Here is a 19,667-nt window from a genome sequence, read left to right on the forward strand (position 1 = left end):
GCAAGGTGCAGGGGCCCCTCTCCTGAGTGCTGCAGCTGGCGAGGGACAGGATCTACTCTCTCACCTGCCACAGATGGCAAGGGGTGAGAGGGGCAGGGCCTCTTTCCCTCACTCTTGCCACCATGGCGGGAGCAGACCTTCTGCTTCCATGTTCTCAGGGCTGGCTCACCCATGCCCCTGCCAACAGGGTCAGCTCTACCATGCTTCCCAGGTGAGAGACAGGACCTATTGTCCTGAGTGCTGCAGCTAAGACCACACTTACTAATCCTTCCCAAACAGTTCCACCAGCGGGAGACCAAAGTATTCAAATGTATTAGCCTGTGGGGGAATCCTCTTTCAGGCCACCTCATTGAGAAAAATGATCTAGTGTAGTGTGTGCCTGGGACTTAGTGCAAGACTTTTTTTTTTTTTTTGAAGAAAGGAGTTAGAAGGTGGGGGGGGGAGAGGAAGAAATAAAAGACAGAGTTGAAGGGATGAAGGAAGAGCTGAGAACCATAGGAAAAAATGTGGCTGAGGAAAGTCGTGCCACATCATGTCAGGGGCCATGCTCTAAAGAGGCAGGTGCTGTGGATTTACATTTTGGATTGAAGACTTGGCAGGTCTGTGACTCATCTCTACCCATCTGCGAAGATGAAAAGACCCCAGATCAAGAAGCATGTGATCCAGCATTCCTGACACATAGGCAGGAGCTCAGTGAGAGGCAGGATGAGCAGGCAAAAGGAAGGACCAGGTGAAGGCTCCCTGGCAGATATACAGGGTGCCATGGAGTCACCAGGCTTGCTTTGGTAACTCACCTCTATGAGGGGACTGTTGAGTGACAGCTGGCAGAAGACTGGGGCAGGGTTACTGTTGGAAGAAGGGCACTTGTTGGTCCTGGCTGCCCAGAACCAAAATAACCACACAGAAACTGTATTAATTAAAACACTGCTTGGCCCATTAGCTCTAGCTTCTTATTGGCTAGCTCTTACATCTTAATTATTATTCATTAACCAATAAAAGCAACATATTGACAGATGGACCTCCTACACCAGGTTCCTATGGCCATGGAGATATTATGTTGCAGTTCCTAGGAGTCAACATTGGAGCCAAGGGTTTCCCTAATAGAGGCCCCTCTTCCACAGAGCAAATCAACAGGTCAGGCTAGGAGTCAAGCATCTTACTACCCTCCCAAGACTTAGAGGAGGCCCAACAGTGGTTCTTGTGAGGCTCTGTGGAGACCTCACTAGATTACTTAGTGTTATCTAGTGCCTAATGTTTTTCTAAAAGCTGAGTGGCCATGAAGCATTTCACAACAGGTAGGACTCAAGAGAAGAGAGGAGTGGAGAGAGCTAGAGAAACAGAAATCATCACAATTGGAAGGAAGGGTGGATGGAAGGAAGGAAGGAGGAGAGGAATGAGAGGGCACTTCCTGGGAAAGATGGAACATTATGACATAGCAGCCTCCCCACCGGTCCTCCATGTGCCCAAACCAGAGCTGCCATGACTGGCAACAGGGCCTAGCTTTGTCTTTCCCAGGAGAAGAGCTACTGAGAACGGGGGATGGAAAGGCAAAGGTGCCATGTCCCAGAAGAGCATATGTCAAACAAACACAGGAGACGGAGAAGGTTAAGGAATCCAATGACTAGAGGAGTGGATCAGCCTCGGAGGCCTGGAGGGGAGCTGTTGCAGGCTTTTGAGAGACAAGGGCAAACTTATGGCCAAACTCTGAGTGAATTCCACAAGTTCATGTCTGTGGCAGAACTGGGACAATTAATGCAGCCAGGTAAATGACACCTTGGCTCTGGGGTCAGAAATCCAGGACATATGTCTCTTCTCCCTCCCACTGACGGTTCTGGAGTTGTCTAGACCATTCCCTTGGTTGAGAGTAGAAGAAAGCCCAGGTAGAAGAGGAACCCAGCAGCGACTAGGAATTTTCTGGAAGCAAGCCTCTACTACACACTGGCCTCAGGCTGGACAGCCTCTGGTTGCAGCTATAGGTCTATTGTGGCCATACCTGTCAAGCTGAGCCAGTTAGCTGGTGTCCGCCCTGACCTCTCTTGTGGCTCTCTTACGGGAACTAACTCCCAACTGTTCTGTCCTTAGAAGGGAACAGGCACAGGGCAATACTTACTTTCTTTGTAAGAAGAAAAGTGTGGCCCGGGTGAGCAAACAGAAAACTACCATCCCCAAACAAACACTTAGAATGAAACCTACCAAGTGTGAGCTGGTGTGTGTGTGTGTGTGTGTGTGTGTGTGTGTGAACTGGTGTGTGCTGGCCAGGGCAGCCATAGCCGAGAACTGATTGAGTCCACTGATTCTTTTGGGACCACCAGGAGGGTCTAAGAGAAAAGGCATGGTAGGGCCACTCACAAGTCTACTTAAAGCAAGAACAAAGAGTCAGACTCTAGCTCCACACTGGTGTTATCCAGGGTCTTCCCTTCCTATGGGTGGCCCGAGAGGCACAGCCTTACCCAGGGAGGACAGAGACGATGGGAAAAAGGAGGCTCAGAGGCAGCAGCTGCTTTTTGAGACCCAAGTGTTGTATCTTTCCAAGGCAAAGATAGCAGCGAGAAAATGGCTTAGGCAATAACAGGTCTTGGAAGCAAACAGGCACCTCTACTTCATTCACGCCTGTGTCTAAAAGCCTCCGCTGTGAAAATGCCTTCTATCCTTCTGCCATACAGGGCTTGCTGTACCTCCTAGTTCTTCTGGATGTGAAAACCCAGAAAGGTGAGAATTCGTTCCTGGAAAGTTTACAAAGACAAACAGTGGCATTCTGGTAAAGCAAGCTGACACGCAGTCTACCTCAAAGCCGAGCCCCTGCCCACTACCCTGCTTGCTCTTGCAGCAGGGCCTTATGGTACTCAGGTCACTGGGGGAGCCCATTCTTTCCCAACTTATTTGTGACAGCATTCTCTCAGCATTTCAATTTATGAAAGTTCAACTGAGTGGAAGTGGCAGGGGTGGGAGGAGGGGATGCTCTGATCTGTCAGCCCTTCATGGGGACTCATGGGGACCCAACAAGGGTCGTCCTTGTCTCTGGTATTCATTTCCAGTTAGGAATTTACTTAGAATCACTTCAGGGGCTTTCAGATATCATCATCCCCAAGCCTCTCCTTCCTGCTTTGCCTCGTGGGAGCAGACTTTCCCAGAGGGTGGATACAAAGTGGTATTGCAAGACACCATACAGGTGGAGTTGACTCAAACTGCTGGCGGGGAAACTAGGGTTGATAAAACAAAGTCCAGACACTTTTATCTGAAGGTCAGTGCCAAGGCATTGATGGATTCATTCATAATGCACCCAGGACTTCTGTTTCAGATACCAGACACTCTGATACACATGGGACTGTCCCCATCTGACCTATACCACACCCTTTTCCAAATCACACACAAACCAGATGCCCATCTCCCCAACCATGCCCCAGTACACAATGTCCATGCATGCTGACTCCGCTTGCTCCCAGAGCAAGGTCACTTCCTCTTCTCTCGTCCTTCCAGGTAGCCCTTCAGTGAAGAGTCTTCAAGCACACGCTCTACAGTCCCTCGTACATCTTTCTGAACTGTGTGGGGTCCTTTCATCTTGTACCCTGGACTCTGGAAGCTTTTGCTAATGGTTATAATGTAGTATAGTCACAGCCATGCAGCGATGAGAAATGTGGATTAAAATGAAATCATCCAGCCTTCCATGGAGCTGGCCTTCTCGGAGCTGTTAACAGGCTGATATGAAGCATGACCCTCAAATGGGGAGAGATGGTTCAGCTGGTAAGAGTGTCTACTATACTATCAGGACCTGAGTTCAATCCCCAATATCCATGGAAAAGAACGTGGCATGGCAGTACATGTGTGCTGGCTAGTCTTAGGTCAACTTGGCATAAGCTAGTTAACTAAAAAGAGGGAGCCCCAATTGAGAAGATGCCTCCAAAAGATCAGGCTGTAGGGTAGCTTGTAGGGCGTTTTTTTTTTTTTTGTTTGTTTGTTTTTCTTTTTGGTTTTTGGAGACAGTCTTGGCTGTCCTGGAATGCTCTTTGTAGACCAGGTTGGCCTTAAACTCACTGAGATCCACCTGCCTCTGCCTTCTATGTGCTGGGATTAAAGACATGCACCACCACCACCTGGCACATTTTCTTAGTGACTGATAGGGTAGAGTCCGACCCATTGTGGGTGATGCCACCCCTGGGCTGGTGGTCCTGGGTTCTATAAGAAAGCAGGCTGAGCAAGCCACGAGGAGCAACACCCCACCAGGGCTTCTGCATCAGCTCCTGCTTTTAGGTTCCTGTCCTGCTGGAGTTCCTGTCCTGACTTCCTTCTGTAATGAACAGTGATGGAAGTAAAGCCAAATAAACCCGTTTCTCCTCAACTTGATTTTGGTCATGGTGTTTCATCATGGCAATAGTAACCCTAATGAAGAAACACGCTTGTTATGCTAACGCCTGGAAGGTGCTGAAAAACAGCTCTCCCTGTGTCTTGCTGGCTAGCCAGTCTACATAATTCCACCAGTTCCAGGCTAGTGAGAACCCTATCTGAACAAAAACACAACAACACAATAAAGAAAACAACAACAACAAATCGGCAGATGGCTGCTAAGGAATGACACATGAGGTTGAACTCTGGCCTGTGTATTTACGTGCACATGTGCGCATGTCCGTCTGCATACACATATGAACTTGCCTTCTCCCCAACAACGTGAGAAGATCATGGACAGGTTTCCACCTGTTTAGACAGCCACTGCTTTCCAACCCTGATGTTGTTCTGGTTCAAAGATGTCCCCCTTGGAAACGCTACCTTCATTCATACCTATTCATTCAGCCAACATTCTGACATGCCAACCATGCCCAGCATCCTGCTGGGTACCCTCTTCTGTTTGGCTCAGTGGCTTTGCTGAAATAGCCAGAAGTGAGCATCACATGAACGAGTACTCCAGGGCACACCCACACTAAGAACACTATGAACTCACTGACCAGCCTGGTCCCTGGTGAATCCTAACCAAAGCCCTGGGGCCCAGCAGGATGCGAGGCATAGCCTGGCGCAAGACTGCCAGGGTTTGGGATGGCAGATTGTTTTTTTTCACCATGGAAGCAAGAACGCAGAATTTCACAGTATATCTACAGGATGAGAGAGGTCAGTTGTGGAGACAAATCACATAATAGACAGCATTCAGCAGGCAGCATGAGCATGCTCAGACTACCAGGATCCTCAAACACACACTTGAATGAAAGGTACAGGCACCCAATAAGAAAAATGGAGCAGAAACCAACTGCTGAGCTGAGAAGGGATGGAAGAAGCCAGGGTTGGAGCGGGGTCCAGCAGACCCTTCCTGACACAGGTGGGTCCCTTGCGGGCTATGGCAGCATATAGACATGTACAGCATTTACCATGTGTTCCCAGGTGGGTCATATGGAAGCCACCGCCTGGGTGGGTTGGCTAAGAGGTGGCTGGGATACTTCAAGAAAACAAAACTGCACTGGGCCTGGTAATGTCCCTTCCATGATCCCTTCATTCCTCCCCTTAACACAGGGGAGGATGTAGTCCCAGGGTGTCAACAAAAACGGAGCGTCTCCACCTTCATGGAGGTACAAAGGAAGTCATACGTCGCCCGTCAGAAAGCAAAATGAAGCCATGCCAGGGAAGGGGTCCCTCCAGAAGGGAAAGGCAGGTGATGTCCAGGATGGGATGTGGCTTCCAGAATTTTCGAAGCGGGCAGGGGACAATGGAGTACTTCTAAGGAGACCGGGGACTGCCATGGCAGAACAAGGTAGGGGTGACAAGGGAGCCACAGCAGGGCTCTGCCACTGTTCCTTTAGGCAGCTGGTAGTGACATGATCAGGTGTTCCATCATGTTTGCTGCTGTGACAAAATACACGTCTGAAGTGACTTGAAGGAGGAAGGGTTTACTCTGGCTCACAGTCTGAGGGGACCAAAGGCGCTACACAGACACACCAGGCGACTGGCTGGTCACACGGTTTCCTCAGTGAGGAAGTAGAAAGGGTACATATTTGATTGACTCGGCACTGAGGACCTGGAATGAAGCTGCCTATATTCAGGGTGGGTCTTCCTTGCCTTAAAGACACCCACCCAAAGGCTTGTGGTGGTGGCGCACGCCTTTAATTTTAGCACTCGGAAGGCAGAGGCAGGGGGATCTCCGTGAGTTCGAGGCCAGCCTTGCCTACACAGCGAGTTCCAGGACAGCCAGTGCTGTGTAGAGAAACCCTGTCTCAAAACAACAACAACAACAACAACAAACCAAACCAAACCAAAAATGACACACTCAGACATGTTTCAAAGATGATTCTAAATGACCTCAAGTTGCCAATGAAGATGAGGCATCATGGATGGGTTTAGGTCAGGAAGGGACCCCGGGTAGACAGCAGCTGGGGGAGACTGGGGACAGGATCCAGCTGTTGAGGTTTAGCAGAGAAGGGCCACTGAGCACAGTGCTGGGCCGGGCTGGGCCAGGGTGACATCTCAAGGCAGAGCTGTGTTCCTCTCCCAGTGAGGCTGCACTAGAGAAAGTGCACAGGGCTCAGCTGTCTTTTCAAGGACATCGAGAGGCCACTTGTCTGTCGGGTGTGTGTGTGTGTGTGTGTGTGTGTGTGTGTGTGTGTGTGTGTATGTAGGGCTGAGACAAGAGAGCTCAGCTCATCTTCTGTTTGCCCCTCTAGAGATCAAAGTTGGGGTTCGCCCTGAGGATTCTGAGCCTTGACCTAGGCAGTTACACTGATCCCAGCAAGTCAGGACCTGCCAGAGCCAGCGGGGAGCAGGGGCTTCCTTCCTTTTCAGCTGCAGCCCCACTGGAAGCTACCTTGTTTTAGGGGACATGTGTGCCGCTGCAGGAGACAGTTACAGTTCACACACTTGTTTTTCCAAGAGAGTCAGTGACAGAGACGGCATCATGCCAAACTTATGGAGACAGGCTTTGTTTTCTCCACACTGATTCAAGTGTCCTTCCTTCCTTCCCATGTCTAAGTCTGATTTCCACATCTGTAGAACAGTGCCAGTGGCTCACAGGGCTGGAGAGATTCAATGGGGTAATGGATGAGAACCAGTATTTTCATTGTTGCGGTTGTTTGTGATGGTGTGAGTGTGTGTGTGTGAGTGTGTGTGTGTGTGTGTTCAGGCACCTCTATAGAGACCAGAAATTGATGTTGAGTGTCTTGAGTGTTTCCTTATAGTGATCTCCATCCTCCATTCTGAGATAGAGTGGCTCACTGACTCCGTAGCTTGCTGATTCTGCTAGACTGGCTGAGAGTCCCACGGCCTTGCCTGTCTCTGCTTCCTGATTATGGGGGTGTGTGCCACTGTGCCTGGCATTTTATATGGATGCTGGACATCTGAACTCAGACGCTTAGACTTCTGTGGAAAGCACTTTACTTAGTCATGCTCCCAGCCCCTGCTGTGTGTGTGTGTGTGTGTGTGTGTGTGTGGTGTCCACGCACACACACACATGCTAGCAAAGTGTTCATTTGTTACTTCATTCCTTAAAATGGCACCATTTCCATGACAGGCACTGCCTCGCGCTGTGAATAAACAGATGCATGAGAGCTTTGTTCTGGAGTAGATGCCGAGCACCACTCTGGGTGGACCAGACTACAGTGGGGACACAGCAGTAGTAGGGGCTTTGCAGAGGCCAAGTGGATGGTAGGGCAATGCAGCTGACCTTGTCCTGAATATAACAAGGCATGCACCTAGAATGGCAATGTGCGCGCGCACGCGTGTGTGTGTGTGTGTGTGGGTGTGTGTGTGTGTGTGCGCGCGCGTGCACATGCACACTTAAAAAAGAGTGCTTTCTCAGGAGGTAAAGACAGAGACAGCCCAAGGGGAAAAGGCTATTTTAGGCAGAAAGAAGAGCAAAGAGGGGGTGTTCCTGATGCACTGCACAAATCACACAAAGCAAGCAGATCGAGGGGGACAGATCACTTCACCGGGGATGCAGATCCCGTCCATCAAGGCTCCCCAGGTTATCTGGGACAGCTTAAAGATAAAGTGCGAAACTACAGACGTGACACCGATCGCAGCACCTGAAAGCACCGCACATGTTTGCTATGAAAACATGCCTGTGTCTATCACACAGCTGTGGGTGTGAGATTTAACAGGCAAGTGATGGGCATATTGAGTGTTTAATTTTATGAAAATGAATGATTTGCATTTATTTATTTATTATTATTATTTATTTATTTGTGTGTGTATGTGTGTATGTCTACACACACATGCATAAGCAGTGTGCCATGGCATGTATGTGAAGGGTGAAGGTCAGAGGACAACTTGCAGGCATCAGTTCTTTTTGCTGACCACGTGAGTTCTGGGGATGAAACCGATGGGGTCAGGCTTGGCAGCAAGCACCTTTATTCAGTGAGCCACCTTACCGGCCCTGGCTTATCTATTACACTCTCATGGAGCGGTTCTCCCCTCTAGGCAGCCTTTCATTAATTCTGTACACACTGTACAGCTACAAGGGTCCAAGAGGGTCATGCCCCGTGCCAATATATAATGTATTGGCATAAAAAGGGAGGGAAGAAGAGTACCAGGCGCCAGGATGAAGGTGACTGTGAGGGCACCTCAAAGTGTGGGGTCATTAGGGCAGAAGCGCCCCAGGGCCAAGGCTTAGAAGTGAAGACATTTGGTGGCGTGTTGAGATCCAGCATTATGCCTGGGTTTGGCAGCCTCCCACCCGGGGGCGACTCTGCAGCTTAATAAACCCAAGCATGTGTTTGTCTGCCGTCTGCTGTTTTGAAATGCTTATGGGATAGTTGCTACAAGCTTGGGACTTCCAGGCTATTCTGAAACCAGAGTCCATGCTTTCTACCCCTCATCTTCTGCAGAGAGCTGCAAACTCAGTCAACCGCTGGCTCTGTTGGTGACAAGCACCCACATCATGACAGGGTAAGCACCCCGTATACCATGATAAATAAGAGTACCAACCAACCCGAGACAGCTGTTGTAAAGAAGAAGCCAGATCTCCATGTTAAAGCCAAGAAGAGCTAAATGTCGTGACCAAGGTGCAAGGTGGCACAGCGGGGAAGTGGCTGAGTTGAACTGGGGCTCAGGACGTCCCAATCCAGACAGGCTACTCTCTGTCATTCTCAGACACCTGGAAGGCTGCATGGTGGGGTTGAAGGCTGCTATAGGCAGATTTTATGAGCATGGCCTGGGGCTCAAATAGATGGTGCAAGAAGAAAAACCTTTCTTTTAAGTGCCAAAGAGATGCATGAGAAATTGCCATTAGTATCTGAGAGGTCATAGCCCTACCACAGCCAAGGTCTGTGTTGATGTCCATGGCTTCTGGTATCAAAGTTTATGAGGGTACCCAGAGTCTGGGCTGCTACCTGAGACCATGTGGGTGTCTGAGAGCCATACCGCCACAGGGGCCATACTGATCTGAGTGGTCTGTGCTGCCACCCAGGACGATGGTGACATATGGGTCAAAGCCGCTGCTAAGGGCCCTATCTGGGTCTGTGATCTTGCTGTAGCTGGGGTCAGTGTTGATGTCTCTGGCCCAGACATGTATGTATTGAAATTCCAAGCCACGGTGAGCTGGCCCCACTTTTTGCTGGCCCTGGCAGATCTGGCCCTGTCCTTTGCTGGCCACTAAAATGGGAGAGCTGGTTCCATCCCTCATAAGAGAGCTGGGCAAGTTCTCATCATAGGTGTGGGGAAGCTGATTCCAATGGTACAGGAGCAGGAGAGCTGGCTCAGCCCCTTACCTTAGGGGGGCAGTCCCAGTGGAGGTCCAGACCGACCAATTCAGCTCTCACCCAGGTCTGCATCCAGTGCTTTGATATGACCCACCCCAACATCGCCCCCATCTATGACTTGCTGGAGCCTGTGAAGGGACCAGTCCTACAGAACCATAGATAGCTGCAGAACCATGATTCGCGCAACAGCAGGACATCCATGAGGAGTTCGGTGAGGGTCCATCCAGTATTGATGGCATACCAGAAGTGGGAGGCCTTGAACCAGGCCAACAGCTTAATACAGTGAACATTTGTAAGGGAAGCTGTTTGGACAAACGGTCTACCACAGGACATGCCACAGCTCCCAAGGCCACTAGAGGTACTGGAGAGGAGGGAAAGAGAGATCAAAGTGGAATTTTGTTTATGTTTAGTTTACATATATATTTTCATTTTCTTGGCGGTTGTGCTGCAAGGGTGAAGAATGTATTTGGAGGGACCGGGAAATGAATGTGATTGGGACTCATGATGTGAAATTCCCAAAGACAAAAAAAAAAAAAAAAAACCAAAAAAACCTCTGGTTAAGATAGTTTCTGAGAGGCATGTGTTCCTCTGATACATCTGACAGAGTTCCATTTATTGGTGCAAAGAGTCTGTGTGGGGACATCAACAGCACCGAAGGCTGCATTGGGTGAACGTATTCCTGGGGCAAAACCACTTAGCTCATGGGGGAAGAAAGGATGTAAAGACAGCGGGCCCTTCTCTGTGGCCAGCACTGGATGATGGTTGATTAGCACAATAGTTCACGCCACTAAATTCCTGCTCTTGGGGAAGCCTTCTGAAGACACAGTTTTCCTGCCCTGCTGGAATATCCTCTACTAGTCCACTGGTGGACCAACAAAGTAGGAACTGCTCATCCTTAATGAAAATTCACTACTCATGGAAGTGTGTTCACACCGATGCCATGCCCGATCTATACCATTTCCGATCTAGTGAGTTCCAAACCCACTGACCCAAATGCATACTTCTCAGCCCGGGTCAACTTCTGGAGGTTCATCTTGACTTTGATGTGTCCTCTCTTGTTGCCTGCCTCCTCTCTTGAATTATAAGTCTAGGACACAAGCCACTTAATCACGGCCATGTTCCCAGACCCCAGTAGGAGTAGGATATCTATGCTTGGATGGAGTATATAAAGAAGGATGGCTGAACCTTATCCCAGGAACTCTGAAATTGTGACAGTCTGTAGCTCGGGACCCAGCTGAGCTAGGCCCCTTACCCTCCCTGGCCTTCCACAAGCCTGTCACTCCCTGTACCACTGGTTGTCTTTGATGGCTTGCTGGGGAAGTCTTTAACGGCCTAGTTGTTTCTTTTTTAATCTCTGTATACCCAGAGATGAAAGGGAGGGTCTACAAATGTGGTTTGTAGGAGACAGAACTGTCACCTGAACAAAGAAGAATCTGGATAGGCTGCCACGACTGGGGACCAGGGTCCTCTCTTGCCAGACCTACTCTGATGCCAGCCTGATGGATTATTGTAGGCTGGGGGCTTGAGATTACAGTCAGCTGTGCTCTCAAGATAACAACAGGCATTACCCTCCAACTGGCTGGGGACTTCTGGAACGTGGTAGAGGCAATTTATACCCTTATTGAGGGGGTGGTCCCAGCTAAGGCAACCTCCAGGGACAATACAGTAGCTGACTTCTCACCTACGAGTGCATCCCGAGTTTAAAAAGAGGAATTTTAAGGCCATCAATTGGCTCGCAGCACTTGTAGATACCGACAGAGAACATGGGGCCAGACGTGACATCTGGTTATTAAATTAGTGTCTTTGCACAGGTCCGTCCGGCTCCTCGTGGACTTGCAGGTTTGATTAAGTGTCTCTGCAGGCAGAGCTTTTATTCTCAGGATAATGACGTGACAGAAGAACCCTGTAGAGTCTTAAACTTGTGGAAACATGGCGGGGAGAATGGAGCAACCTTACAGCCAGTATGGAGGGAGACAGGGAAGGACCCTTGGGTCCACCAAAACCTGTGATTATCAAACGCACGCCACAGGGGCACCTCTTCCTACAGGTGCTCACCTTGACTTTGATTTGACCTCTGGGCAATGCTGAATGGTGTCCTGGAATGTGGCCCATGTGGCTACTAAAGGCTGGCTTAGAAGAGGTGACTGTCCATCCATTGTCCTTCCGTCCCAACTTCTCTGAGAGGGGGTACGTCAGCCTACATCGCGCCCAGGCACCTACCTGCAGCCAACTGCTCTTGTCTAAACTCTACAGGTACCCTGTAGCTCCCTCAGTGTGTGTGCATGTGTATATGCATGTGTGTGTGTGTGTGTGTGTGTGTGTGTGTGTGTGTGTGTGAGAGAGAGAGAGAGAGAGAGAGAGAGAGAGAGAGAGAGGGACGGATGGATGGACGGACGGATGGAGGCATGGAGCAGCCCGAGGCTGCCGGGCGATGTTCACTATAGTCACTGTGCTAACTTCTCTGTCATTTTCTATGCCTTTAAGGGATCGTGCTGAAAGCGGAAACAACCCAGAACACACCACCTTGCCATTTTGTCAAAGAAAAGCTGCGTCTGATTTTCACTTCGCCTCTAAAAGAGTGTAGAGCCTTGTTGCACCCCATTTATTGATGAAACCACCAGGGGTTCACCAATAAATGGTGGTGACCTTATTTTTTGCACTCATTGTGTCTGGTCATAAGTTAGGCATAAGATTTGTGCGTCCAATTACGCAAAACTCTGAAAACCCCCAGTGGCGGGGGTTTTCCATCACGACACCCCCATCGTTGTGACCACGCAGTTCTGTTCCGGTGCTTACCTCTCAGCTGCTGGAAGCAGGAGGCACTGCTGTCTGGCTCCAGAGGGTGTCTCAGGACCCCATTGCTGGGCTTGGGCCTCTCGTATTCTCTCTCTGGGAGCATCGCCTGCTCACTCTCCATGGCGGGGTCTGAGTGTGGGGGCAGAGACTGTGGGAACCCAAACATCAAGAGGGAGGAGAAGAAGAGCAAAGCACCGCAGAGCAGAAAGCCGCCCCACCAGGCTCCAATCCAGCGTGGGTCATCTGGAGTGATGTCCAGGTTACCTGCCAACAGAAAGGGCACGGTTTAGTGGAGAGGCAGGGCGTGTGGGCTGTGGGGACTCTGCTTGAAGAGAGAGATGTCCCCTGCATGGAATTCAAGGGCTGTGGAAATGGGTGAGGGGGTGGAACTCTGAGCTGGGAAACTCTTTCCCACCTCAGAGCTCCTGTTTCTCCTATCACCGGGGATGGAGCATGTTTCCCCCTTAATTTCCCTGTCCGCTCCGTGCTTATAATCTGTCTAAACAAAAACAGCGAGGAGCCAGACAGCCGAGGCAGGCTGGAATTGACTCATCTCGCTGCATTGCCAAGCTGAGTTCACGAAAACACAAGCAAATATTCGCCATCCAAGGGCGGACTGTCACTAGGTATACGCTCTCTCACCTGAAACGGCTGGCCTGAAATTTCATTCCATCTCTCGCAGCGTGAATTAAAGCAGGTTCATAACTAAAAAGAGCCGGTGCAGAATGCAATTCAAGGAAATGGATGCCCAGGACGCTTGAATGAAAATCCTACCCTTTTGGAGATTTTTTTTTTAACTCTATGCCTCAGTTTACAAATCTGTAAACAGTGATGATGATGATGATGATGATGATGACGACAACATCCACCTTGCAGAGTCACTAGTAAGGACCAGAAAAACCACACCAGACACATGTCTGCATTCTACTGGCTAGGATGACCCAAGTCGTGAAGATGGCCCTTGGCTGAGCCCCAGCCCTCCATTAGAAAGCTCTGGCACAGCTCTGGTGCTCAAAGACACCATGCATAACCATGCTGTTTGGCTACATGGATCCAGGCAGCTTGGTACTGGCACATCTTTGATTTGCCAACCCAAGTCCTGGGAATGAACGGGAATTCATTCCCTGCATTTTGCTGTCCATTTTACAGATGCCCTGCAAAGCGGTGTGCTCGGGATGAACTACCTAGAAGTGTCTTTTTAAATGAGAAACCGTGCTCCCAGAACCCAAAAGGAGATTCTTGGGGACCTGGAGAGTAGTAGGTGAGGCAAGGAAAATGGGGCTGCAGGCCGGGACCAGATGGATGGACAGCTGGGGAAGAGTGATGGGCGCAGACACCAGATGAGCATTTTGCCGTCTGCAAAGTGCTCCTTGCATCCCGCCAAGCCTCTTAACACTGGCTATCATTTTCCCAGGGTCTCCTCTGCACCAGGAGTCACACACAGTACACTCTTGCTGTGTCAGGAAATTCTTCCTATAAGCTGATAAAATAGGGTCCTTCATACCCTCCATTTGGTGTGAACACTGAGGCTTGGAGAGCCTAGGTTCTTTGCTCGGGTCCACATGAATGCAGTTGGGAACACAGAGGTCTTTACACACAAGCCCCCCCTCACTCGGTACAGCATCTTGTTTTAGTCCGTCTTCAACATCCGGCCTTTGTGGGTGGACACTAGATTCCTGCTGTCTGTGCAATTGAACTCAAGGCCACCGATTGTTCTGGTTAGGTGCAAACGGGCTTTGGGATACTGATATTCTGTACCCTGACTGACGCTCAGTGGCCCTCACCGTGCTAGGATGGACCAGTTGCTTTTGCATAGCCATGTGTTGGAGAGGAGAGAGCTTAGCTGTAGAGGGCTGAGGTGGCGGTGCTGAATCCCGGCTCTGCAGCTCACTAGCAACCCCCGAGCCTTTTCATCACTTGTGAAATAAAGACGCCACCCCTGGAGCGGTTGCAAGGATAAAAGGTAACAAGCAAGCATCCCTTGGCACACATGCGCTCTTCGGATATGGCAGCTCTTATTCTCTTCCCCTACGTGTATGAATGGGCTTTTCCATGTACGGGTTTTATTTTTAAACAGTATGCCAGGGACCCGGGAAATCTCAAGGTGATCCTGGAAGCATCTTCATGCAAATGAGGGAAGAGAAAAGGAAGTACAATCACCTGGGGTGGATGAATAGGGCTGTTTTCCCTGCTTGTCACTTACTGTGTTTCTTCACCTGCTGCCAGGCAAGGGAAGAAAACAAAGGGGAAGGGAGCCGCCACTGTCTACAGGCTCCAGAGGAGAGCAAAGACAGAGAAACCCTAGCAGTCGCTGGAGGGGAACAAAATTAGTGCGCTGTAGAAAGTCACGGGAAATCAGTGATTCTTTTGGATGTGTGGAAAAACATCCCGGGAAGACGGGTTGGCACTGGCTATGTGAGCTGTCTGTGTCCCCTTCTTCCCTGTGGGCGTGCATATAGAGAGAGCTGACTGCTCAAGAATGGAAAGACAGCAAGAACCTGTCAACCTGGGTCAAAACCATGGCACACCTGCCCTTTGGGTCAGGCTAGGAGGGGCCTCATGTGAAGGTATGGAGGAAGGCAGGATTCACAAGCCACTGTTGGCTTCCTGGGGAGCTCACGCTTCTCCATATCAGTGACTCATGCACCATACTGTGGCAGGAGAGAGACGGTACACTGACAGGACACCACTTGGCTTCTGTGTGTACACGGGGGAGGCCGAGTGAGTGGCTCTCTACCTGACTTAGAGAAGACAGTTCAAGCTTGAACCTGTCTCAGAAACTCCTCTACCAGTGTCTACACCAAAAAAATTAGTGCGCGTCTAAAAGCATGTGTGCCCAAGGGAGCCTCCTGTGTGGCTGTTGTGGCGGAGGCCAACCTCGGCTATGGCTGTTATTCTTCCGGAGCTAGCCACTCTGTTTCATGAGTCAGAATCTCTCATTGGCCTGCAGCTCACCAGTTTGCCTACAAGCCGCAGGGGTGTTCTTTTGTCCCTCCTTCTCCAGTCCTGGGGTCACAGCATGTACCACAATACCTGGTTTTTTTCATGTGGATCTGGGGTTGAACGCATGTCCTCAGACCTGTAGTAAAGTGATTACTTTACTAGCTGAATTATCCCTCAAACTCAAGTAATATTTTTATGAGGAATTCTGGCTACTTAACAGTCAAAACACAAAATAAAACAACAACAACAACAACAAAAGCCCTCTCTACATGCATGGCAATTGTCAAAGCTCAGGAGACACTGTTCTTGAATAGCTGATAGAGAGATAGGGTTCTTGGTATTGACAAAGAACCAAATGGCAGATGTCATTAAGGTCTGGGGTCCAACCAGCTCTTCTTCTGGATTCGAAGAGTATACGTCCCTGGCTTGGTGAAGTGTGGCCACATACTAGAGTTTTACAGAGGAAAAAGTGAGCAGGGGGAGCAGGCATCGCTTCTGTGTGTGCCTGTGTATGTGCTGTGTGTGGTTCCCATGTTTTGTCTTCCCAAGAGGAATATATGAACAAGCCACAGTGAATGAAATGTCCACAGTGACCTGCTTTGGATAATCGGGGGAACAGGATGTAAACTTACACCATCCTAGTGCACAGATTTGGGGACATAGTTGTTACTGTAGCATGAACTAGCCTACCCTGACTACTACAAATGGCTTGGGAAGTAGCCACCCCTCTCTACTGACAGCAGTTCTGGGGAGGCTGAGGACAGGGAGGAACCGAGGGCGAAGCTTGAGAAGCTATTTATTTCTCTTTCCAGTTCTAGTTCCTGTATTGACTTTAAAGCTTCTTTTCAGCCTGTTGTTTGAAGGTGGCTGCTCGAAAGATATCCAGAAAAAGACTGAAAAGCACCAATCCGTTTCATTTACTCAGAGACATCGATACACCAATGAAAGAAGACGCGGGGATGATGGGAGCTATGGATCAGAACAGAGTGGGGGCAGTGCCTCAGGCTGAGGGCCATGCCAGGGGAAGCACCTGCTGCCACTCACCTACATTTGGTTCCTCTAGGAGCTGGGAAGACATAGGATCTCATTCTCAGGGTGGTTCCATCAACCAGAAGGGCAAAGTTCTGGAAGAGCCTGACACTACAACACTATCTGCTAGCTGTGCCCGGACAGGACACGTCCATCACGAGACAGGACACAGCTGGGGACTCTCTTTGCAAGTGTCCTGGACATGCATAAATCTCCCTCTTTAGAAGACCCATTTCTTTTATTTGTGTGTCTCTGTGTGTTTGTGTGTATTGTATGTTATGTGTGCATGTGTGTTCTTCAGCATGGGCACATGAGTGTGGGTCTGTGTGCCCCTGTGGAGTCTGGAGCATGATGCCCGGGTGTCTTGCTCTGTTGTTTTTTGTTCTTTCTTGCATTGAGACAGGGCCTCTCATTGACCCGGAAGCGCACCACATTGGCTAGGCTGGCTGGCTAGCATTTCTGGAGACCTGTGTTTCTGCCCTCCACTGCCCTCCAGTCCTGCAGCTCTGGACACTTGCATAGCCATGCTTTGCTTGTTCACGTGGGTGCTAGGGATTCAAACCCAAGTCCTCACACTCACGGAGAAAGCCTGCTACCCAAGATCCACTTCTCTAAGTGTTTCATTTTGACATCTGGGTTGCTTTTATTGCTTTCTAGCTCTGTTGAACAAAGTGAGCAAGCCGCTAATATCAGTTTGCCACCTCTGCAAAGAGCAAGTGACTACAAGGAACCTCTCAGGACTTTGTCCCCATTTCCAATGTTAAAAAAGAAAGAAAAATGGGAGGAACAGGAAGAAACCAGCACACAACTCATTAACAGGCCTACCCGTGAGACTATGAGAAGAGTGGGCCAAGCTAATTGGGGACAGTCGCTTCTTTCTCTTGGGCCATCCTGGTGTGTGAGGGCCATTATGGCTCTCAGGGCATTTTTAGGTTCATGTGCCTATTTCCTTAACCTACGTTCTCAGACTCTTTCTATGGGATTCGGGACTTCCAAGAGTATCGTTAAGTTGCAAACCTAATTAGAAAGTGGAGGCAGGGAGGGTATGGAACATTCCAGATCTCAGCCATCCAGCTAACAGGTCCAAAGGGAAGGGATCTGGCAGCAGAACTGGTCACCTCACGAGGTAGAGCAGCAGCTGAGCCGGTGACCTTCTCCACAAGCACACAGACCATGTCAGACCATGTCATCTTGTGGCAGCTATGGATGCCATGGAGCTGCCAGGGTGATTTCCAACAGGTGTCCATAGGAGAGGTGGTGAGGTTAGAACCACCAGGGGGAGGTTCCTGTGGATGGGAGGGGCAGCCTTCTGGTTCAGTTCAAGTTTTAGGGAGACAATTACTAGGCTGAGAGGAAACCTTGGAAGTCAGGGCTGAAAGCATGCTGGATCCCCCAATAACTGCAGACTCTAGAGGACCTCTCAGACACCCCATTATATCTAACCTTTATGGCATGCTTCCCATATGCCAGACACTGGGCACTCTGCATGGTTCTCTTGGCTGCCCTAGGATCACAGAGCCCAAGGGAGTGGTGTCTTTGTTTCTATGGCTACCATGAAACACCATAACCAAAGGGCAAGTTGGGAAGGAAAGGGGTTATCTGGCTTACACTTCAGCATTGCTGTTCATCACTGAAGGAAGTAAGGACAGGAACTCAAACAGGGTAGGATCTCCGAGGTAGGAGCTGACGCAGAGGCTGTGGAGGGGTGCTGATTACTGGCTTGCTTCCCTTGGCTTGCGCAACCCACCTTCTTATAGCACCCTGGACCAGCAGCCCAGGGATGGCACCCACCCACCATGGGCTGGGACCTCTCCCATTGATCACTAAATGAGAAAATGCCTTTCAGCTGGATCTCATCAAGGCATTTCCTCAACAGAGGCTCTATCAAACAACTCTAGTTTGTGTCAAGTTGACACACAAAGCTAGCCTGCTGTGGGACAATGGTCTTGTATTGCTTTAATAAAATGTTGATTGGCCAGTGGCCAGGCAGGAAGTATAGGTGTGGCGATGAGAATGGGAGAATTCTGGGAAGAGGAAAGAGTCAGTCTACAGTTGTCACCCAGACACAGAAGAAGCAGGATGAGAACACCTCGCTGATAAAAGGTACCAAACCATGTGGCTAACACAGACAAGAATTATGGGTTAAAGTAAGATATAAGAGTTAATAAGAAGTCTGAGCTAATAGGCCAACCAGTTTATAATTAATATAGACCTCTGTGTGTTTCTTTGGGACCGATCAGGTGCAGGACTGGGTGGGACAGAAGTCTCTGTCAACACTACCCAGTACAAGTGTGATCTAGATTCACAGGGGTCTGGAATCTAACTCTGTAGACCAGGCCAGCCTCAAACTCATGGAGACCTGCCTGCCTCTGCTCCCCAAGTACTGGCCTTAAAGGCATGTACCATGGCTGCCCAAGGGGTCTGGAATCTTGTCGATTATACACAAAACCTTATCAAATAGAAGCTACACTCCCAAGTTCAGAATGAGACAGCACACATGCACCTTTAATAACTGTTTAACCATGGCAGATGCTCTTCCTAATCTCCTTGTAATAAACCCACACTATTGGTCGATTCCACGATTGAGGTAAACCCCAAAACCAAGTCCTTTCCTTCAAGGTTCTGTTCTCCTTGAATTTTAGCTTCATCAAGATAGTCTAAAAAAAAATTCTGAAAGTCTCATCATTTCCCCCAAGTATTCACAGGAGGAATCTATTCACCCTAAGAGAGATGAACAGAGCCAAACAGGATCAAACATAGATGAAAGGTAGCAGCCACTGAGTCCTGTGCCTAAGCCAGGCCAGATAAGCCTCCGGGCAAGTTACCTGTGTCCAGTCCCTCTAGAGGATCCTTTCCTGGACTGCCTGCTCATTACTACAGGCTACCTGCTCCCCTACCCCCACAGTGACTCTGACTCCCAGCATGGTCCACCTTTCTCCTTGCAAGTTGCCTCCTTAGTGGGGAGAGGGCATTTTTTTCCCCTCCACCTGCCCCACAGCACATGTCTTCCATGAGTGCCTTTGCCACCAGCACAGAAACTCTAGGCCAGCCATTGCCTTCCCTGCCCTCTCCCCAATCCCAGGCTTCAGAGATGCCTATGTGGCTATGTGTACAGCCATTCGTGTGGAATTCAACATTCCCATGTGGTGGGCAGCCCTAAAGGAGAGCTATTTCAGGAAGTGGACAAGATGGTGGTGGTGGTGGGATTAAAGAACAGAGAATTCCTGCCTC

General features: G+C 49.6%; 1 protein-coding gene across 2 annotated transcripts in view; it reads right to left on the reverse strand.

The window, feature by feature from the left end:
• The window catches only part of Slco3a1 (solute carrier organic anion transporter family member 3A1), a 281,466-nt gene that overhangs the window by 54,400 nt on the left and 207,399 nt on the right, over window positions 1-19,667 (reverse strand). For both annotated transcript variants that reach the window (XM_038313702.2, XM_038313701.2), the window contains exon 4: window positions 12,465-12,728. In XM_038313702.2, the coding sequence (XP_038169630.1) occupies window positions 12,465-12,728 (264 nt within the window). The remainder of the gene's footprint in view (window positions 1-12,464; window positions 12,729-19,667) is intronic.

This window comes from Arvicola amphibius, chromosome 12 (assembly GCF_903992535.2).
Source record: "Arvicola amphibius chromosome 12, mArvAmp1.2, whole genome shotgun sequence".
Classification (NCBI taxonomy): Eukaryota; Metazoa; Chordata; class Mammalia; order Rodentia; family Cricetidae; genus Arvicola; species Arvicola amphibius.